This window comes from Vespa mandarinia, chromosome 6 (genome assembly GCF_050613455.1).
Source record: "Vespa mandarinia isolate Hongniang chromosome 6, ASM5061345v1, whole genome shotgun sequence".
In the NCBI taxonomy this organism is placed as follows: Eukaryota; Metazoa; Arthropoda; class Insecta; order Hymenoptera; family Vespidae; genus Vespa; species Vespa mandarinia.
This window is the reverse complement of record NC_140815.1, coordinates 9,331,463-9,351,329: the sequence shown is the minus strand read 5'-3', so window position 1 is coordinate 9,351,329 and position 19,867 is coordinate 9,331,463. Positions and strand designations below refer to the sequence as shown.

Sequence of the window (19,867 nt, the reverse complement as noted above, 5' to 3'; positions counted from 1 at the left end):
TTCTATAGATTGGTTATTTTTTCAATATAAAAGGAAAAACAGAAGTATTCCATTTATATCAATTTATGCGGGGGATGGGGGATGTTAGTCATTTTTTAACAAAACTAAAAGTCACAATTATAATTAGAATTGAATTAAAAAATCCTGATATTTTAAAACAAAGAATATGTCTGTGTGGCAAAATATAATTACTTGCAGTATTAAGCATTTAATTTGCTTTATTATTATTACTTTATTTTATTTTATTTTATTATTATTATTATTTTCTTTTTTTATACGATATACGAAACAACTTTATATCAGTTTTGCGTTGTTTTTAATTTTTTTCTTTTTTTCTCTTCTCATCTATATCTAGCCGTGTCTGAATATATTAATTCCTGTATATATTTTAATGAAAAATATTGTATTATACACGTAAAAATATAATTTACAGATTTTAGAATACGTATTATATAACAGGGCATAGATAATTGTTTCTTGTTTTGTCTGTTTTTGAAGAATTTAATAATGTCAAGGGCTATATCCTTTTGCGGAATCTTTCTTTTTTTATATTTAAGTACCCTACGAAAATAGAGATCCCTGTATATAAATTACGACTGAGATGGTTTCTTTCTCCTGCCAAATAAGTTGCTTAAAACGGAACTTCGTTTATAATCACGATCTTTTCTACTACCACTTATACTATTTTCACTTTCTGAACCACTTTCGGATGGTCTTCTACCATCTACAAGTGTAACGTTTTGAACAACATTCTGCGGTACTGCTGGTGGAGCTACGTACGGAGGTAAAGAGGCTGGTCTGGTACTAAATGAATTATTTTGTTGCTGTGAAGTCTAAAAGCCAAAGTAAATTATTGAAATGTTTATCTACAATATAAAAAATTATACGACATGAACACGATTATTTAATATTTTACCTGTCTAACATTTATCGGTGCATTCCCATATGCTGTGAACAAAAATAAAATAAATTAATTTTTATATTTCACAATTTATATCTATATAGATATATAGATATAAATATGAAAAAGTCGATTTTAATTCCATTGTTTATTACAAATAGCATGGATTTATTACAAATCCAACTTTAGATTAAATAAGGTACGAGCGGAAGAAGAGGTAGGAGATTAGAGTGAAGATGCAGAGTTGCACATGCAGAAGAATAGTATGATTATATGTAAGATGTTTCTTACATTCGGTACGAAATTTGTATGAAAATGGCTGTAATGACTGACCAGGGTCATGGGGTATATTCCAGTGAGCCATTCCGGTAGGTGGAGGGGCACTCGATGGCAGGGGAGGTGCTAATTCTATAAAACCACGAAATGTCATATGTTGCTTTCGGTGCAAATCGATCAAACCGAGGAGACGTTGGACGTTTAATTGTTCAAAGAAAAAAGCTAAGACGTACCTGGGTGTTGCGTATTCATGTCTACAGTACTTTGTCTATGCCAAACTTCGCTTGTCGGATATTGGCTAGATCCATTATGATTTAAGGTTGTACTGCGTTGTTGATACGATTGTGGTCTTCCTTGTTGTAGATGGTGTTCCGAATCTGTAGTATCGTTTTATCGCATATTTATCGCATATGGGAGTCGAAAAATATCGAAAAATTGTAAAAAACATTTCTTTCGATAAATGTAAAAACGTACGAGAAGCATAGATGATCTTACCATTTCTTCGAAATTGAACCATATTTTCGGAACTTGGTGATCGCAAAGGAATTGGCGGGGGTGCTCCTCTTGGCGGTATGGGAGGTTTATCGTTTGAATTTTGTTGATATTGATCTCTTTGACTTGCAAGTTGTTCCTGTTGAATTAGCTGCTGTTGCTGTTGTTGCGCGAGTAATTGCTGTTGCCTGTGCATTTGCAAAAATTCTGTTTGCGTTTGAGGTGGCTCCGATCTTTCCGAGGCTAAGAATAATTCTGCATTATGCGGATCACGGCGTTGTTGATTTTGTCGATGCTGCTGTAAAAATTCTATTTGCACTGTGCTCGGTGAGCGTTGATTGGAAACGACGTCGCATCTGATCACTGAATTTTTGCGTTCCATTTCGGGCGTTGATGTACGACTACTTCCGGTCGACATATTATCATCTTGATGATCCGATGGTGCGCTATGTAGCCTCTCTAAACCCTCCTAAAGGAATACATGTATATTTTATGTTTATTCATATTAAGAATGATTCATATTGTCTTGAAAATGATTACAAGTGCATCTCATCGTACCTTTTGAGAATCGTCATAGCTTAAAAGTTGCAAGCTTGGCGGCAATTTAGCATGGAATGATATCTTATTGACCCAATCTTCCATCTCTTGTTGATTTGGGGCTAAGAATAAAAATTCCGAACCATCGGTACATTTCAAGCGGAATACATTCTTTTTTTTCGTATAATCATCCGCTTTCTCGCATATCGCATTAAAAATGGTAATTGGCGCGGTGGCTGCCTTGCTAAGAGAGAAATCTTCTATGTCTTTGAAGAAGCACAATAGTTGTCCGCATAGTACTGAAATTATATCATTCATACATTTCCATTATATATCCTCCTATCGACGTTGTTATCATTTATTATCATATGGTGAGATGATAATTAAACGATCGAAAAACTTTAATCACCGGTGTAATATTGCTTCCAGGAACGAACGGCGGCTTTCTTTCCAGCGCTTTGTAATTCGTGTTTCCTTTCGAGAAGACCTTGGATCTCTACGGGCGGTAAAGCGTCCATGTTTTCCATCCTTTGGAGTTTCCTAAAGCTTTGGGTCCTTCGTCTAGTCGTGAAGCTCGGTGTACGTTTCGGTTTTTTCGTATCAACTTTCATACTTTCCGCTCTTTTTATATCCGCATTACCTATTGCAAGGAGAGGAAAGACATATCGTCGGTTAATAAATTCTTTATAAAATATGATTAATAACATTGGATAGAAGGAATGCGTACTTCGTCTCAATTTATCACCAAATACATGAGGTATACCGTGCGTTTTTTGAATCAGAGTAGGCTGCTCCGAAACTTCGACCGGAGTGGCACCTTTTAACGGCGCCAATCTGGAATACGGGAGAGGTATGACACATCGGTAAGAGGGCAGACAGTTGCTTTCTATTTGAAATAATATATCGTCGTTAATAATAATTTTTTACCTGTTGACGGACTCATGCTCGTCGACCGTCCCATTGACTTCATCGTGCGAAGCCCGATGATGAGGGCTATCCAATAATCTTCTTCTTTCCTCCTCCCGTTTTCGTTCCTCGGTTATCCTTTGTACTTCTTTACGTTTTCGTTCCTCGATCCGCGCACGTTCGATTCGTTCTTTCTCAGCTTGTCTCGCGGCCATCTCCGCTTCTTGTTGCTTTCGGAACGCTTTCTCGAGCTACGGGAGTAAACGAGTATGAGGAATTAATTTAAAGATATTCTTCATTTTTTATATATAGAATATATCATCACATATCAATCGATTACCATTGTTATACGATTTAACGCGTTGAATCTTTCCTCCTGAGCTTCTATGGTCTTCTCAAAGTCCTCGTGTTTTCTTATAAGCTCCTCCACTTGTGGAATGCTCTCGCCCAATTTACCATCGTGCAACATTGGTTCCCTACTAACGATCCAATTTTCCAAAGTTTCTGCTTCACGTTTGAACAATTGCGTGTCCAGATTTTGCTCGTATATGAGTTTCCTTTGTTCCCAAGTATCCAAAAGTATTTGTTTTCTTAAACGCAATACGGATATTTTTTCTTCGATTTCTTTTCCCAAAAAGTGGCCCTGCTCAATGAGCTCTTGGCCAGTTTTGTAGAACTTTTCAAAAGCTTCCTTTCGCGTGTCAATCTCGGTTTTATATTCGTTGTGTCGGGAAATTAGAGCTTCGGCTCCTGGAACGTCTCGCGCCAATTCCGGTGCGGTAACCTTAGCCACCATTTCGTTTATCCACGACAGCAAGTCCCTGTATTCGCCCAAATACGTTTGCAATTGTTCTGCCTGTGCCAATTTGCTTCGCCTTTGGGCAGCCTTTTCCAATAGTTCATTCCAAGTTGCTTCGGCTTCTTGGTGCTTCACATCAATGTGTATACGTGCATCTGGGAATAATTCGATCAAGCGCAATGCTTCCTCCATCAAAGATTCGACCTGAATAAAATATACAAAAAAATTTGTAAACCCCGTCGACGATCCCAGATAAATTAAGTAAGATAGATGAAAGATAGGAGAAAGATAGATGAAGTAAATTAAAAGCTCCGATCTACCTGTTCTTTTACCGCCCCCAGATCGGTCTCAAATCCCTGATGTTTCCTGGCCAAAGCTTGAATAGTCTCTAAATCGTGGCCATATCCGTCGGAACTTAGAGCTGCCTCCTTCTCTTGAATCCACGAGATCGTTTCATCGGCCGTCCTGTCGAACATGTGAACCTGTTTAGCACCCGCTAACGCGTCTTGTCGCGCGTGTGCCAATTCCTTCAGATCTTCCCATTGCTGTTTGGTTTCTTCGACTTTTCCATGTATCCTAGCCTTTTCAGGATTGTTACGTTCTATCAATTTCTGGCCTGCATCGAGTACCGCAGAAATTCGATTCTCGCTCGTCGTTAGACCAGCTAAGAAATTGTCAAATATCTGAATCAACAGCTCGACGTGTTCAACGTCACGACCGTAATCCTCCGACGCAGCGACCTAAGCAAGAAGAAGAAGAGGAAGAAGAAGATGGACGTTCAAATGATAAAAATGAAATCGTATATTACAGATCAAGAATTGATATTTTGTTGATAGAAAACTTACGGTAGTTTGATCTCCGATCCATTCGATCGCTTCATCTGCCTGTCTAATAAACTGGAAGAATTTTTCGCTCTCTAGTAAACGTTGCAATCTGTGATCCTTCAAGTTTTGTAACTCTTTAAATTTACTTTCGATTTCGGCTTGCTTCTGGCCTATATTTTTGCTATCGAAATGGTGCCTCTCTATTAAACCATGGGATAGTTTCTTAAGATTATCTATGGTACTCTCGAAACCCGACAAATCACGTTCTATCCCTTCCAATTTCTTAAGCAAAGACTGCACAGAATCCTCGTCCTTTCCATAATCCGTCGATGTTACTTGCGGATTTTTCTCTCTTATCCATTGTTCAGCTTCGGCAGCTTCGGCATAGAACTGCAGTAGTCCAAAAAAAAGAAGAAAAACAAAAAAGGAAAAAAGAAATAGGTATTATAGCAAAGCGTATTCGCTAGAGGAATAATAGGAGCAATAAAACATTTACCATTTGTGACTCGACCGCATCCAATAAACGCAGCTTCCGGACACTCGCCAAGTCTCGAAGATGTGAAAGATTTTCTTGCAATTCTTGCGACAATTTTTCTATTTTCTCCGATGCGAAATGACCGCTTCTTATCATGGCCGTTGCCCTACTGATCAAGGAACCCACCACTGGTTCTCGGGATATCAATTCCGCTTCCAAAGCATGATGTTTCTTTTGAAGTCTTTGGACTGTCATCAGCGAACTACCTAGATCATTACTTGCGGCTAAAGGTTCTTTTTCCGATAACCAATGTAGCTCGTCTTCTACGTCCGCTACAAATTGGTGCAATAATTTAGCATCTTCTAAATTATCTCTTCGTATTTGCATTGGCTCTTGCAAGCTGTGGTACCTATTGATGGTGGCCGATGCTCTTTCTTGAATTTCCTCGGACATAAAGTGATTTGATTTGGCAAAATTTGCCGCCGTCTCCTTGATCGATTCGCATGCCTCGTTATGTCCCAAAACGTCGTTTTCTAAATTGGTGTGCCTCTTTAAAAGATTCGCCACACTGGAAAGATCTTTACCGTGATCTTCCGATTGCAATTGCGTTTCGACCTCGTCCATCCAAGCCTCGAATTCGTCTAGAGTTCTATTGAAGAGCAATGCTTGATACGCATCGTTCAATCTGTTCTTCTTCAATTCGCTCGTTTCTTGTAATAGACGCCACTCCGCTTCCAAGTCATCCAAACGCTCTTGTATTTCTTTAGAAGCATAATGGTTATCCTCGATGAGTGCCTCCCCTATTAAAACATTATATTTATCTTATTACTTATTTTATTTTTGTTCTTTTGTTATTCGATAAGAACGAATCGTCGGCCTTCGATAAGCTTCTGTCATAAGCTTCCCTTACCTTCGTTAACAATCGACGATATCCTTCCTTTATTCGCTATTAATTCGCTTTCAAAGGCAGCGTGTTTTTGTATTTTACTTTGTAGATTAGACGAGTCTCGGTAATTTTCATCGCTTGCCACCTGCTGCTTCTGATGCAACCATCCCTCGACTTCGTATATATTTCGAAGAAACTGATGCAAATGATGGCTTTCCAGTAATTTTTCTCTTCTGGCCGTGGCGCTGTTTCGCAATCTGTCTCTTCTAGAGCAAACGGACGCTAATCTCTGTCTAATTACGTTAGCGTCGGCATGTTCTTCCGCCAGTATGTCATTTGCAAATTTTTCCAATTCCTCTATTCTTCCCAATTGAGATACCAGCATCTTCTCGAATTCTTCGTGTTTACGGAGCAACGTTTCGACGCCCGACAACGATTCGCCGAGATCGTCGTTATTGAGAAACGCTTCCTTCATTGCGAGCCAACTGTCCGCTTGGTCAGCCTAAAATATACGACCATAAGGAGGGACAATTTTGTTTTTCTCTTATTATTATTATTATCATCATCATCATCATCATCATCATCATCATCATCATCATCATCATCATCATCATCATCATCATCATCATCATCATCATCATCATCATTATTATTATTATTATCTCTTTCCTACCTGTTCTTTGAACAATTGTAATTGATGTGCCTGCGTCAATTTTTGTCTACGATCCTCCCACGCGTTTATTAATTTCAACCTAAGCTCCTCAAGATGTTGCAGGCTATCTTTAACCTCCTCGTCGATCGAAACCAATTTCTGTCCGTGTTCCTTCAATGCCTTAAACGTATCCTGTCTACCATCGATCTCTGCTTTTCTTTCCTGATGCAATTCCAATAAAGCTTCGGCCTCTGAAATGGTAGTAGGTGGTTCCGACTCGTCCATTCGTTTAATCGTATCGGCAACCCAAATTTCTAATTCATGCAAGTCTGCTTCGAACTTGTGCAACGTGTACGCTTGATTCAAAGCTTGTCGACGATGCTGAGTTAAACGTTGCAAGTCGGCCCAATTTGATACTACTTCCGACAGCATAGCGTTTATTTCGCTAGCTTTATCTGGATATTTAAGCGAAAGCTTTCGTGCTTCTTCTCTATGTTCCTAAAAGAGGAAATGAGAGAGGATTATTAGTTTTTTTTTTTTTTTTTTTTTTTTTTTTAACTTAACAGCCAAACAAAAGAAATAATAATAAAAACAAAAAGAACTTGAAAATATAGCATAATGCATGACGTACGTTCAATTTGCCTTCTATGGCAGTCATATCTCTTTCCATTGCTTCCTGTTTCCTTTGCAACTGTTCTACGGCAGGTAAATCTTTACCAACGTCGGCGGTATTCATGGCAATCGATTTTTCCATCACTCTTTGATTAGTATCGTCGATGTCTCTATTGAACAAATGAATCTCTAATGCACCCGCTAAGGTCTCCCTGTACGCACTTAGTGCACCTTGCAAACCTCTCCATTTGTTATTGAAATTGTCACGACGCTGTTGTATGGTCTTTGATTCGTTATCACGACCCTAACGAGAAACAAGTATACAATAATACGGTCACAGTGATACACTTCACCAAAACGATTTGTTCTATGGCAAAATCTATATAGATATGTTTTTTTTTACCTGTTTCATAAGTTTATCGGCTAAAGCATTTATCGCTTTTATTCGCGAGTCATCCACCCTCATGTCGCTGTCGACATCGTCCAATTTCCTTTGAAGACTCAAGCAGTGCTCATAATCTTTACCGGTATCACCCGCCTGAACCATCATTTCCTTATCCCTTATCCAGGCTTCGATCTTCTCAACTTGATTGTTAAATTCCAATATGTCTTGCGCTTCCTCGAGGCCTCTTCCACGATTTCCCGACTCTACGAGTAATCTTCGCCAAGAGGAATACAATTGTTCCAGTTGTTCGTGAATTTCACAACTCGCAGGATGTTTTTGTCCCAACAAAGTTTCCCCTTTGGCTGTTATCCATTATGACATAAATAATAAATAAATGCGTATCAATGGAAACACAATAATTCTTTTAAACGAAAACGAAAGTTTACCTTTTATTTCCTCGATTCTACTTTGATTCGCTGCCAGCTCTGCTTGGAAGGCTTGATGTTTCTGTAACTTTTTGATTTTATCCTCCAAACTTGATACCTCACCTTTCGACGTTTCGGCCTCCAACTTCTTTTGTTTCTCGCCAATCCAAGATTCTGCCTCTCCAACGTCTCTGACGAACTGAGCGTGAAGCAAACTGGCCTCCAATTTCTTTCTACGCGCGTCGCACAAGTTGCGAATTTTGATTCGCCTTTGTACGACCTCGTTCAATCGTTTTGCAATTGTGGGCGAATCAAAGTGATTTTGTGCCAAGAGCTTGTCTCCGTGTTCTTGCAGGGCAGTCAATTTTTCTTCTTGGGTGACGAGTAACTTTTCGAACTCGTTGTGCTTCTTCATTTGTGCATCGACTTCTTCGACCGACACGCCAAAGTTGTCGCCGCTGAGGCCAGCCTCTTGGGTGCTAGAGAGATTATCTAATTGCTTAGCGTCTCGTAGGAAAAAGTGTAGATCTATCAATTGATCTAAATGGACTTTCTTCTGTTGCCAAGCTGTGTGAAGTTTTTGTCTTTCGTCTAACAGTTGATTACATTTCTCCTCCACTTCCTGAAACATTACATTTGCCCTAGCACGCGAGTCAAATTCCAACGAGAGAAATATATCGTTTTCTTTTCTTTTTTTTTTTGTTTTTTTTTTTTCTTCTTATCATTATAAAACTTACCGTAGCCGCATAATGACCGGTCTGCACCATAGCTTCGCCTAGATCGAGGACCGAACTGAAGCTATCTTCTCTCGCTTCTATTTCACCCTTCAAAGCTTCGTGTTCCGCCTTTAACATTTGTGCACTTGCAGCGTCTCGAACTTTGTCTTCGGTCGACATGGCGGCACGAAGACCGGCGGCCCAATTCATCAAATCCCTTACCTTAAGTCAATGATTTCGCAATGGTTCATTATTACTACAATGTGTACGATCTTTCTACGCAAGTAAGTAAGTACTTGAACGGAAGTGAAAAAAAAATTACTTGAGTCAGGAATCTCTGCAGATCGCAACTGGCTTGTAACTGATCCCTTCTGTGAGCTGATCGCTCTTTCAAATCTTCCCAATGTGCGACAACGATTTGTTGTTGTTGATCAATATGCATGGCATTGTTACCCGGATAATGGACTTGCAATCTCGACGCATCCTCTACCAAAACTTGTAGCTGCGCTTCCAAGGCTACAAGATCATTTTCAAATCCTTCGTGTCGTCTGATAAGCGCCAGTACGGAATTTAAGTCGCGGCCTAAATCCTCCGGCAAAGCTGCTTCTTTTTCTTGGATACGAGACAAAGCTTCGGCAACGTCTCGATGGAATCTATGAATTTCTCCAGCAGCTTGCAAGCGTTGCTCACGATTGCGAATCAAATCGAGAAGATGTTGCCAGGATTCTCTGATAAAATTGGAATTCTAATAGAGTATGGGGGATAGTTTGTAAACGGACAGAATGAAATGAAAAATTCATCGGACTATCTACTCGTGCGCAATAATTAATAACATTCTACGCTACAGGCATATCTGTTAAATGTTAAAAGGTTATTACAAATAGTATGACAGGCTTATAGGACTTACCGAATGATCGTATGTTGCTTTCGTACCTGAAGGACAGGATCATCTTCGTCTTGCCTATATCAAATTACATATACAAAATACAAAAGTAGTTAGTATCCCAGCACCCTAGTAGCAAAGTTATCTAGGATGCATAAAGCAATCGCTCGAGTTATTTATGTTACAATCGGATCGAGGCATAAACTACTATATATATATATATATATCGTTAAATATCGTTATAAAACCAACAACTCCATACACCCCATCCGCCCAAACCCCTGATGATCTGGCCAATGTAAAGGGTAGGTAAATTGGATTATTGTAGAAAGTGCGTATATAGAGGGAAAAAGAAAAAAAGATAATATTTAAATTTAATATTACTCTTTTAACTTACCCCAATTGTTCTTGTCGTTTTTCAATGTCTTGAATGTAGGGGCTCTCGTTCGCTATTAACTTCCTGGCCAATTCTTCGCACTGATTAAATCTCTCCGAACCGGCTTCTATTCTGTGCTTGAAGTCATTAAATTTAGCTTGCAACGCCAACAAGTGTTCGTAATCCTGTCCGTAATCCTCAGAAGCAGCAGCTTGCTCTTGCTCTTTGATCCATTGTTCCAATTCTCTACTTTCCAGGAAGTATTCGTGTCTATACATGCTCTCCATAAGACGTTGCTGCCTTACCGTTGCTAATTTTTGCAACGCTCTCATTTGCTGAGCGATCGCCTGTTGCTTATTAGCTATAGCTTTACTATCAGGATGTTTAGCATTGATCATTGCAGCCGCCGTATGTCCCATTTCTGATACGATGCCGTTGTAAGTGTCTAATTCGAGTTCTACCGCCTGTAATTGAATAAACGACAAATGTATGTTATTTCAACGGAAAGCAACGATTGCATTGTCAAATGTTAATTTGACGTTGGCGTAGTGAAACGACAATATGCATTATTGTACCTTGTGTTTCGTCAACAATTTAGTGGCTGCATCACGATCTCTTCCATAATCGGTCGAGCTGAGCACATCGTTCTTTTCGTTTAGCCAACTTTCTACTTCTCCGGCTTCGAAGAAGAATTCCTGAGCCTTCAATGACAGGTCTAACGCCTTACTTCTTTCTCCCGCTTTATCTTGCAAATCTTTCCAAGCGTCGTCCAACGAGTCGCACAGCTCCCGTATCTATATCAAATTTATAATATATCGGCGTTAAGTCTTTTTCTTTCACGGTTCAAGCCATGCTGCATATACTCTGTAATTTCGTCACGTACCAATTACACGTACATTAGTAACGAGAGAGAGAGAGAGAGAGAGAGAGAGAGAGAGAGAGAGAGAGAGAGAGAGAGAGAGAGAGAGAGAGAGAGAGAGGACGAGTAGGAGCGAAAAATAAAATAAAAGAAAAAAAAAAAATAGAAAGAGATGCGGAGGTTCGTCCTGTACTCCTGCGCGCAAGATTTCTCGGTATTTCTCAAGAAAGAACATAAGCGGACGAAAATGAAAAAAGAAAAGAAAGAAAGAAGGAAAGAGAGAAAGAAGGAAAGAGAGAAAGAAGAAAGAAAGAAGGAAAGAGAGAAAGAAGAAAGAAAGTTTTATCGTTGTCGTGTGCATTTTGTGGTAACACCGGAGTAAAACAAAAAATCGTTCGTTATTTGATGTGAGGCACAAATAAATCATCAGCATGCATACACCTTCTTACCTCTGCATACCGAGTATTCTTGGGAGGTGTTCCAGCTATGCAAAAATGATCATTTCTTACTCTCATCTCGCCCTTCGTTTTCTTTCTCACGATTGAATCGTTTGAAAGGTAGGCGCGAATGCGGTATGAAAAAAGTGTTCAATAATATATATATATATATATATATATATATATATATTATTGTATGGATTTAGAAGGATACCTTCTTCCTTTCGGGATGAGCCTGCTCGATAAGCGCTTGTCCCGAGGCCAAAGTTTTGTCTATCATCGGTCGATGGCCCGCGATCTCAGCTTCCAATTTTTTGTGCTTTTTGTGTAAAGTCTGAGCTTGATGTAAGTTTTGTCCGAGCGTCGTCGAGGAGGCTTGCGGCAAGTGATCCTTTATCCATTGCAATTCGGCATCCAATTCGAATCCAAACTTGTGGAAACGTAAACTTTCCTCCAACGCTTCGCGTCGTCTTTTCGCAGGTTCCTTTAGACTACGGAATCTATACGAATGCATAATGATTAATTTATTTAATTGAATGCAATCATACGTACGACAATGAAAACGTCTACGTACTTTCTCTGAGTAGCCTGACTAGTTTTTAATATATTCGCGGCATCGAAATGACCTTCGTGTGCCATTTCCTGACCCATGGCTACAAGGTCATCCACTTTTTGCTCCCACTGACACATGTCACTTTCAAGGGTTTGATGCTTCTTCAATAATTCCTTGCAACTTCTAAGATCCGTTCCGACCTGTTTGCTTTCCAAACAATTCTCAATTTCTTCCAATTTCAGCCTGGCATCTTCCATCGTACGATTGTAACCGTGTTGAGAGGCCGCTTGTCTAAGCCTACGGCCTTTCTCCAAGGAGAGTGCAACCAATCGATCCCATTGATCATTCAGATCTTTCAACGTTTCCCCTACGTCGTCCGATCTGTAATTTTCCTCCGATATAAGGGCTTTCCCTGCCTTGTTGACCGCTCTTAATTGGCCTTCGTTGGCCCTTAATTCCCTTTCGAAGGCCTCGTGTTTCTGGAGTTTGCGTTCCAAGTTATTCAAATCGCGATAACTTTCGTCGGACGCTGTCTTCATTTTATCGCTCAACCAGTCACGCAAATCGTCGACCTCGGCCGAAAATTGTTGATAGTGTTCCGACGCCTTTAGAGCCGCTCTTCTCCGTTGCGCTGCGTCTTTAACGGCCATTCGACGAGCCAATACTTGATTTCTTCTTTCGTCGATGCTGCAAGCATGTGATTATTTATTATTAAACGTTTAAACAGAGAAATATTAATTAACATCGATTATAATTATACTTTTCAACCCACTAGTTTTTGTCATAATGATCCTGAGCGATCAGCTTGTCGGCAGTGTCGCTGAATGCTTTCAATCTGTCGTCCTGAGCATGAAGAGTATTATCGAACTTTTCGTGTTGCTTTAGCAAAGCCTCGACGTCGTCCAAAGATTCGCCAAGATCGGTAAATTCCAAGAATGCTTCGTGAGAGCTTGTCGTGGCTTCGATTTGATCGGCTTCTCGGTTAAATTGTTGCAATTCCAAACACTGCTGCAGCCACTCTTCCTTCGCCATCCAATCGGACGTTACCGATTGGTACAATCCATGAAGCTTTTCCAATCTTTCTCGAACGTCCGTCAAAGCTGGATTGCGATGTAAAAGCTGATTTCCAAGCTCCTCGACTTCCCGGAACCTAGAAAAATATTGCTACGTTATTATATATCCATCCCTCACACTTCATCGAATCGTAAATAAATGTTCTCGAAAGTAATTGATAAATATCGCAACTACGAACTCGTCCTCGCGCGTCTTTATCTCCTCTCCGAGTTCCATGTGCTGTTTTCTCAATTGCTCGGCAGTAGCCACGTCTCTGACCGATTCTTCGGCCTTCATCGTTTCCTGCACGTCCGCGGCCCAGTTGATCAAATTTTTCGAACTGTTCATGAATATCTGTTGACCGACGGCATCTTCCAAACGAGATCTACGCTCCTTCGCCTTGCTCTGCACTTTGTTCCACAAATCTTTGATCTCGTTTTGTCGGGCATTCACGTTGTTGAGCTCGTGAGGATAAGAACTCTTAACGCTGTTAGCTAATAGATTTACCTTTCTTACCTGTGGACGCGTTAAGTATCAACGAATTAAAAGGATTAAGAAAAGAGAGAGAGAGAGAGAGAGAGAGAGAGAGAGAGAGAGAGAGAGAGAGAGAGAGAGAGAGAGAGAGAGAGAAGTATTGGTATTCGTAATCACGAGAAAACATACTTTCTCCTCTACCGGCGCCAACTCCCTCTCCAAATGCTGATGTCTCCGTTGTAAAGCTTGAACCGTTTTTAAATCGGGTCCAAGTTCCGCGGTATCCAGTTGCGTTATCTTCTCCAACATCCAATCGTGAGCCTCGTCGCACGTTCTGTTAAATAATTCCACGCTAGAGGCACCCTCCAAGCTCTTCTCCTTTTGCGTTTTCAACCAGTTCAAATGGTCCCAAAGTTGATGGATGTGCCTTTGTCTGGCCTTAACCTTGTCCAACTGACTATGTCCCTGTCTGACGAACTCGTCGACCGCGGCGTCTATCGCCTCGACACGTTTACCCGAAGCCGATAGGTCGGTCAAGAATTTTTCGTACTTTCGTTTGGCCGTTTCGACGTTGTCGCGCGGATCGTCTGTCCGAAGCATCTTTTCCTTGTCCTTGATCCACTTTTCGAAATCGTCGCATTCTCGATAAAAACCGTACAATCTAATGGCGTCTTCCAACAAGGCATGACGCTTAGATGCCAATTCTTGCAATTCCCCGTACGTGTCGTTTATCTTCTTTTGCCGTTTCTCAACGCTATCGCCATCGTTGACCGCTTTGCGTTTGATCGGTTTTACCGTAGACTTTATTGACTTTACCCTTCGTACCGGCACGACCTGTTTAACCATCTTGGTCCTCTTGACCCTCTGCGTAACCCTAACCTTCTCCGGTCGTCTCATTTGAACGGACACTACCTTGGGTTCGATTTCACGGACGTAATTGGCAGGGACGAAACCGTCGGTGCCGTCCGCCTTCCTGACGCTCCACCAATCCGAATTGGTCTTATTCAATAAGAACATGACCTCGCCCTTGGCCATGTGCATGCCTTGACCGGTGAACGGATACATGCTCTTTACTTGCGGCACCAATTTTTCTTCGTGAACGGTTCTTGGCTCTAATCGCTCGACGATTTCGTCGACCCATTCGTCCTGAGGTACCAATCGTATTTCCTTGCTCCACTCCTCCTGTTCCAATTCCGCGACGGGTTCGGGATCGGCCGACAATTCGAGCGTCGATATTCCCGACTTTATCAGTTTCTCCGCTTGCACGTTCAAAGATTGCACGTCGCCCCTATAAGCGTTCAATTCCCCTTCAAGATCTTTGTGCCTTTGCAAGAGCGCTTGGGCACTTGGCTCGTCCACGCCGTAATCTTCGGAAGCAACTAGAGCCATTTTCTCGTTCATCCAGGAGTCCGCCTCGTTCGCGTCGGCATAAAATTGGAACGCTTCGGCCGCGTCGTCCAATTGCTTCTTCCTCAAGGCAGCCAGTTCTTCTAAAACCTTCCAATGTTCTTGCAGCGAGTCAATGCGATTTTGAATTTCCAACGAGGACGGATGATCGTCGTCTATCAATCTTCTACCGGCCTCGCACAATTGTTCGGATTTTGGTCTGCGTACCTTCATCTCGTCCTGCAACGCTTTATGCTTTTGTTGCAAAGAAATGACGGCGCGCAAGTCCTTCGCCGATATTCCGGCTTTGCATATGCGTTGTTTCTCGATAAGCCAAGATTCCTCGTCCTCGTGATCTTGCAAAAAGTGAAAAAAGTTTCGAGCGTCCTCGAGACGGGCCTTGCGCTCTTTACTGTACTCTACGAGCTCGTCGTAGGCACGATTCAGGAGATCCAATTTTTGCTTCAAAAGCGGTACCTCCTTGCTCTGCGGCTGTGCCAAATGTTGGGCCGCCTGTCTACCCAAACGCCTTTGACTCTCCCCTAATGCCGTCACCTGCAATTCCTGCAAACTGTGTTTCTGCAAAAGATCCTCCACGCCCAATAGGTGAGGTCCAACGTCGGTGCTTTGGAAATTGAGCTGTAACTCTTGAATAGAGGCAAGAGTCGTGTCGATTTCCCTCATCAAGCTCATCAAAGAGGAAAGAGCAACAAGATTGGACTTGTGATGATCCAATAGGGCCAACAATTCTTTCCATCTTTGCAATACCTCCTGTTCCCTCACTCTAACTCTTTCTAATCCATGATAATTCTCCCTAACCAATTCCTCCGACATGTTCGTCAGATCGTGAAATCTCTCTTCTCGAGCGAGAATGTCCGCGCTTATTGCCTCGTGCTTCTTCACCGTGGCGTCTACCTGGGCCAGATTACTACCGTATCTCGGATCGGTCAAAACCTGAATCATTTCCTTTAGATAGCCTTCCCTGAGTACGCTCTTTCTCTCGAACTTGTAATTCAATTGTTCCAATCTTTCCTGACGCAAGAGTTCCGTCCTAAGGGCGACTTCTCGGCGATGTTCCGCCCTTTCCAACTCGACCCAATTCCTTTCTATATCGTGAACGAGTTGACCCTCTTGCGGCGTGAACGCCGGCTGATTCAACGATTTCAATTGCGTGTTTATGTGAAAATACAAGGCCTCTATCTCCGATCGTTCTTTGTACTTGGGTGGCTTTTCCACTGTTCTGTATTGTTTAAAGGCCAATAGCTCCCGTTGAATGCCCTCCAACGAATTCGGAAAATTTCGATTTTCCAAATCTTGTATCTTCAATTTGATCCATTCGAGTAGATCGGTGGTCAATTTTTCATAATGGATCTTCATCTTGTCGGCATCCATCATTTGACCAACGATCTGAAAAAATGCATATAGACGTGAAAGAAACGACGATCTATGGGGATCGACCGTCCCAAAACCGTCCCCTCAGCTCGCGCTCTCACATATATACATACATACAGTAGAGACATGCATACACATACATATATACATGTATATATATATATATATATATATATATATATATATATATGTATGTAGCTTATACCTACGTTCGCGATTCTCTTTCCGCTTTTAATTTCGTTCTTCATCCTGGCGAACGTGTGATAGTACGACGCAACGTACGTGATGATGGACTTCTCGTCCGGTCTAGCGGTATCGACGTCCTCGGCATCCAACAACCTGGGAATACTGAGCTCCGAATGTGCCACGTCGAAAGCATAATTCAAGTTGTCGATGTTCTTGTTTTGCTGCAATTCCGACCAATTGACCAAGTCCGGCCTGTGTGCGTGGATAAGAGCATTGAAACCGAGACCGCTTCTCCACGAACCTGTTCGACACGAATTACGTCTTTACTTACTCTCCTTCTTCTTTTCTTTATTCTCGTCTTGCGCACACTCTCAACTACACATTTGCTGCCATAACGTTTGCGATAATGAATATCGTCGAGTTTCTTACTTTGCCATTACGAAGTTTGACGATAACGGGGCGCGCGCTAATTAAAATCTCGTCAAAAGGTCGTTACTCACCCGTAAAATCTTGAATGTTAACGCCAGGATAACCATTGGTTTTCCTTTGGCACCATAGTAATAAAGCATCCTTTGCCGACTTCTTCTCGCTGCTGTCATTTTCCTCGTCGACGTCGATCTCGATCTCTTGTATTTGAAATCTCAGGATGATGGTCCAGATCAATCCGAGGATCAGTCTAGGATTTCCATCGACTATGTCTTCCGCTCCTATACTTTCCAACCGAACCTAGAAAATATTATTGTATGATACGAGTATGAGAAAACTTTCTTTCGTTCGTTCGTTCGTTCGTTCGTTCGTTAATGAGAAATATATGGTTTTCTCGTCGAAGACGTCTTACACAACGTGTAAGAATATCAGGGAGAAGATTGATTCGAAGAGATTAAATCTATTTTGTTAAGAAAGTACGAGCAATAAGTATTGTGAGTTAGCGTAATTAGAAACTTGGTCGACTTGACGCGTACGATGTTCTCGCTCGTTAAGAGAAACTAAGAGAGCAATTATTTTCCTTCCGAAGGGCTCTCTATCCGCAAAAGAAAGGGATACTGAAGGATTAAGAGGCAAGACGATTTTGGAGAAAAAGACGCAAGAGGGAATCCTGTCTTGGGTGTATTTCGGGGCACGTTATTATGGTCAGTTAATCGCGGTACGTGCCTCGCGACGTTCTCGCGAATGCTGGAATGCCGTCCGATCACTTGTGCCGCTCTATCAAGGCCGCTGGGAAATGGAAATTATTGCTTTTGCCGGGCCGACCAAGCTCTACGTTCGCTCGGGACGAGACGAGAACTCCTTCGATACAAAACAAAAGAAAAGGTGGAACGTCACCGTTAGTAGGTGAGCGTCACGGTGAACGGAGGAGGATGGCTACGAGGAATGGAGGAGAACGAGAGACCAGCTCGTTCTCTTCTTGAGAGGGGAGTGTCGTCGACGTGCACTCAAACTCGTTTCTTCTACACCACCAGGTAGGTAGCATTATCCTCTCCTCTTTCTATTCCGGAAAAAGAGCAAAGAAATAATAAAATGATCTTGTCCGTATCGCTACCGGGATCTCTTTTGCCTACGGATACCAAGCCGACTTACGGTTTAATGCGTGAACGAAGCGGGAACGTTTGAAAATCTCCTCCGTATAAGTTTAACGGAAGAAACACGTGAAATTAATTTCCGTTCTCCGAGAGTTTCGTCTATGTTAGCGCACTTTACCACCTTGCGTACGCCAACATTTCTTCCCAACCATCTCGTAATCCCTCTTGCGTAACATTTTCAAGATTTGCGCGCTGCATTCTTTGCGCTTGAGAAAGTTTACAATCGCTTCTTGATTCTATGATGAAGCACCGCTAGTCTACTGCCCACACCGGAACCGTTTCCTCGTCGGTGGAAGAAGACTTTTTTTTTCAAGAAATCACCGAGCACGGAGAAACAATTCTCGCGATAGTTAATATTTTCGAGTTTCCGCTGGTTTCTCTCTCTCTCTCTCTCTCTCTCTCTTCCACCCCCCTCCTCCGTCCATTGATAAAGGGATGAAGAATCCCGGTGAAAGTAAAAGAAAATGCAAAGTAAGAGATAGAATCGTGCCTCCTCTTCTTCCTTTTTTTTTCCTTTTTCCCCGCGAAAAGGAAAACGCACGATCAAGTACTCCGTCTCGAGAATTCGAGATAACGCGGGTTCGTGTAAATCGATCGCGAATTACGATCTATTTCGAGGCCATTATTTTCTTCTCCGATCGGAGAAGAATTTCTCTCTCCGAGCCCTCGGTAGTCGGACGTAAGACAAGTCGATGCGCAAGGCGTTTCGAACGATTTCATTACTCGACTTCGTCTTCATGGTCGTCGCGTTACGCGAACAAAATCGATATCCACTCGCGTCTCTTTCTTCTTCTTCTTCTTCTTCTTCTTCTTCTTCTTCTTCTTCCTCTTGTTCTTCGAAGAAACGAGCTTCGAGAGGAACGCGTGGTCCTTTGGCGCACGATCGATAAGACGTATCGCTAGCAATTTGTCGACGATGAAAAAGCGACCGGAACCAGGAGAGTCATGATTCATTCTCCTCGATTATCGAACGATCCTCCTCATGAGAGGCTAATGAGAGATCGTACGTTCGCAACGAGTCGTACGTTAGACCATTTAAGCGATATAACATAAATCTATCGACGCCGACAAATTATTTTTTCATTTGTTCTTCCCGTACGCATTTCATATTTATTTAACATCGTTGGATAATTTATCATTATACATTTTTGGGAATAACGACGACACCAACCGATTCTTATTATTCGAGTAAGTATTAATCGTCGTAGAATCGACCTTTGAATTTCCATCGTGCCAAACTGCGTGCACTCACGTTAAAAGTCGAGCTTCGCCGACGTATGAATAATGAATGAACCTCGGTCGCTGCATCGTAAAGCGCGAGAATACGGTACACCGGTTGTTGCGTCTTGCGGCCAAAAACGAAGGATATAAGCGTGTCGTCGTATTCGCACCGTTTCGCGATCCCTTCTTTTCATCCTCCAATGTCTCGTCTAATCCTTCCTATCGTTGCGCTTTCCGCAAATCGATGGCCCGCTAATGGGAAACATTAAGGTTCGAACTTAAATACACGGTTCGTGTACGCATCTAGGTTCGCCAAGTCGAAGGAATGGGAATAGCATTCCTAATGCATTTAACGTGGAATGCGACTCCTACGTCGAACGTTCACTGGATCGACCGAGAGGCGAATGTGCACGTGCGCGCATTGACCGTTCGACCGCGCTCTCTCGTTCTTTCTATGCTTCTACGAGCTTTAGTTTCGAAGATCGAACGTTACATGCGATTGCACGCGTAGATACAGTTCATGAAGGGAAAAGAAGAAGAAAAAAGGAAAATAAGGAAGGAAGAATGAGGGATCGCCGATA

General features: G+C 41.9%; 1 protein-coding gene across 5 annotated transcripts in view; it reads right to left on the bottom strand.

Moving 5' to 3' along the window:
• Positions 1–198: 198 nt before the first annotated feature.
• The window catches only part of kst (spectrin beta chain, non-erythrocytic 5 kst), a 37,745-nt gene continuing 18,076 nt past the window's right edge, over positions 199–19,867 (bottom strand). For 2 of the 5 annotated variants that reach the window (XM_035883135.2, XM_035883132.2), the window contains 30 exons: positions 16,986–17,211; positions 16,509–16,786; positions 13,711–16,314; positions 13,247–13,563; positions 12,767–13,144; positions 12,016–12,681; positions 11,656–11,941; positions 10,721–10,939; positions 10,167–10,609; positions 9,794–9,847; positions 9,209–9,614; positions 8,908–9,108; positions 8,192–8,792; positions 7,764–8,107; positions 7,380–7,664; positions 6,770–7,246; positions 6,121–6,598; positions 5,232–6,010; positions 4,757–5,125; positions 4,232–4,651; positions 3,453–4,115; positions 3,134–3,363; positions 2,934–3,040; positions 2,616–2,846; positions 2,228–2,505; positions 1,673–2,138; positions 1,411–1,554; positions 1,193–1,309; positions 917–948; positions 199–833 (listed from right to left, as the gene is read on the bottom strand). In XM_035883135.2, coding sequence (XP_035739028.2) covers positions 591–833; positions 917–948; positions 1,193–1,309; positions 1,411–1,554; positions 1,673–2,138; positions 2,228–2,505; positions 2,616–2,846; positions 2,934–3,040; positions 3,134–3,363; positions 3,453–4,115; positions 4,232–4,651; positions 4,757–5,125; positions 5,232–6,010; positions 6,121–6,598; positions 6,770–7,246; positions 7,380–7,664; positions 7,764–8,107; positions 8,192–8,792; positions 8,908–9,108; positions 9,209–9,614; positions 9,794–9,847; positions 10,167–10,609; positions 10,721–10,939; positions 11,656–11,941; positions 12,016–12,681; positions 12,767–13,144; positions 13,247–13,563; positions 13,711–16,314; positions 16,509–16,786; positions 16,986–17,211 — 12,342 coding nt within the window. In that variant the 3' untranslated portion in view covers positions 199–590. The remainder of the gene's footprint in view (positions 834–916; positions 949–1,192; positions 1,310–1,410; positions 1,555–1,672; positions 2,139–2,227; positions 2,506–2,615; positions 2,847–2,933; positions 3,041–3,133; positions 3,364–3,452; positions 4,116–4,231; positions 4,652–4,756; positions 5,126–5,231; positions 6,011–6,120; positions 6,599–6,769; positions 7,247–7,379; positions 7,665–7,763; positions 8,108–8,191; positions 8,793–8,907; positions 9,109–9,208; positions 9,615–9,793; positions 9,848–10,166; positions 10,610–10,720; positions 10,940–11,655; positions 11,942–12,015; positions 12,682–12,766; positions 13,145–13,246; positions 13,564–13,710; positions 16,315–16,508; positions 16,787–16,985; positions 17,212–19,867) is intronic. The other 3 variants (XM_035883131.2, XM_085657967.1, XM_085657965.1) reach the window with 3 other exon arrangements.